General features: G+C 99.3%; 1 protein-coding gene across 1 annotated transcript; it reads right to left on the reverse strand.

Annotated features, from left to right (window-relative positions):
• Positions 1-214: 214 nt before the first annotated feature.
• On the reverse strand, positions 215-1237 carry LOC144962249 (uncharacterized; the record flags this gene model as incomplete). The annotated part of the gene is made up of 2 exons (XM_078895156.1): positions 215-268; positions 1190-1237. Coding segments are annotated over 2 exons (102 nt in total), but the record flags the coding sequence as incomplete, so codon positions are not given.
• Between the last annotated feature and the right edge of the window lie 766 nt (positions 1238-2003).

Consider the following 2003-nt stretch of genomic DNA (forward strand, 5'->3'; position numbering starts at 1 on the left):
GGGCGGGGGGGGGGGCGGGCGGCGGGGGGGGGGGGGGGGGGGGGGGCGCGGGGGGGGGGGGGGGGGGCGCGCGGGCGGGGGGGGGGGCGGGGCGGGGGGCGCGGGGCGGGGGGCGGGGGGGCGGGGGGGGGGGGCGGGGGGGGGGGGGGGGGGGCGGGCGGGGGGGCGGGGGGCGGCGGGGGGGCGGGGCGCGGGGGCGGGGCGGCGGGGGGGCGGGGGGGGGCGGGGGGGGCGGGGGGGCGGGGCGGCGGGGGCGGGGCGGGGGGCGCGGGGGCGGGGGGGGCGCGGGGGCGGGGGGGGGCGGGGGCGGGGGGGCGCGGGGGGGCGGGGGGGCGAGGGGGGGGCGGGGGGGGGCGGGCGGGGGGGCGCGGGGGGGCGGGCGGGGCGGGGGGGCGGGCGGGGGGGGGGGGCGGGGCGGGGGCGGGCGGGGGGCGGGGGGGGCGCGGGGCGCGGGGGCGCGGGGGGCGGGGGGGCGGGGGCGGGCGGGGGGGGGCGGCGGGCGGGGGGGCGGGCGCGGGGGCGGGGCGGCGGGGGGGCGGGCGGGGGGCGGGCGGGCGCGGGGCGGGGGGCGGCGGGGCGGGGGCGGCGGGCGGCGGGCGGGCGCGGGCGCGGGGCGGGGGGGCGGGGGGGCGCCGGCGGGCGGCGGGCGGGGGGCGGGGCGGCGGGCGGGGGCGGGCGGCGCGGGGGCGGGCGGGCGGGGGGGGGGGGGGGCGGCGGCGGGTGGGCGGGGCGCGGGGGGGCGGGGCGCGGGGGCGGGGGGGCGGGGGGGGGGGGCGGGGGGGGGCGGGGGGCGGGGCGGGGGGCGGGGGGGGCGGGTGGCGCGCGGGGCGGGGCGGGGGGGGGGGGGGGGGGGCGGGGGGGGGGGGGGCGCGGGCGGGGGGCGGCGGGGGGGGGCGGGGCGGCGGGGGGGCGGGGGGCGGGGCGCGGGGGGCGGGGATGGGCGGGCCGGCGGCGGGGGGGCGGGGGCGAGGCGGGGGGGCGGGCGGGGCGGGCGGGCGCGGGGGGCGCCGGGCGGGGGCGGGGGGGGGCGGGGGCGGCGGGCGGGGGGGGCGCGGGGGGGGGGGGCGGCGCGGGCGGGGGCGGGGGTGGCGGGGCGGGAGCGGGCGGGGGCGGGGGGGCGGGGCGGGGGCGCGGGGGCGGTGGGCGCGGGGCGGGGGGCGGGGGGGCGGGGGCGGGGCTGCGGGGCGGGGGGGGGCGGGGGCGCGCGGCGGGGGGGGGGCGGGGGGGGTGGGGGGGGGGGCGGGGGGCGGGGCGCGCGGGGGGGGGCGGCGGCGGGGGGGCGCGGCGGGCGCGGGGGGGGGGCGGGGGCGCGCGGGGCGGGGGGCGCGGGGGGGGGGGGGGGGGCGGGGGCGGGGCGCGCGGGGGTGGGGGGGGCGGGGCCGGGGGGCGGCCGGCGGGGCGGGGCGGGGGGCGGGGGGGGGCGGCGGGGGGGGGGGGCGGGGCGGGGGGGGGGCGGGGCGGCGGGCGGCGGCGGGCGCGGGGCGCGGGGGCGGCGGGCGGGGCGGGGCGGGGGCGGCGGGGGCGGGGCGGGCGCGGGGGCGGGGGGCGGGGGCGGGGCGGGGGGGCGGCGGGGCGGGCGCGGCGGGGGGGCGCGGCGGGGGGCGGGGGGGGGCGGCGTGCGGGGCGGGCGGGGGCGGGGGGCCGGGGGCGGCGGGCGGGCGGGGGCGCGGGGGGGGGCGGGCGCGCGCGGCGGGGGGCGGCGGGCGGGGGCGCGGGCGCGGGGGGCGGGGCGGGCGGGCGCGGCGGGGCGGGGCGGGCGGGGCGCGGGGGGCGGGGGCGGTGCGGGCGGGGCGGCGGGGGGGCGGGGGCGGGCGGGGGGGCGGGGGCGCGGGGCCGGGCGGGCGGGGGGGCGGGGCGGGGCGGGGGGGCGGCGCGGGCGGGGGCGGGCGCGGGCGGGGGGGGGGGCGGGGCGGCGGGGGCGGGGCGGGGCGGGGGCGGCGGGGGGGGGCGCGCGGCGGGCGGGGCGGGGGGGCGGGGCGCGGGCGGGCGCGGGGGGGGCGGGC

The sequence above is a fragment of the Berghia stephanieae genome, unplaced genomic scaffold, assembly GCF_034508935.2.
Source record: "Berghia stephanieae isolate SIO BIC M18660-M18661 unplaced genomic scaffold, UCSD_Bste_1.3 scaffold7317, whole genome shotgun sequence".
NCBI lineage: Eukaryota > Metazoa > Mollusca > Gastropoda > Nudibranchia > Aeolidiidae > Berghia > Berghia stephanieae.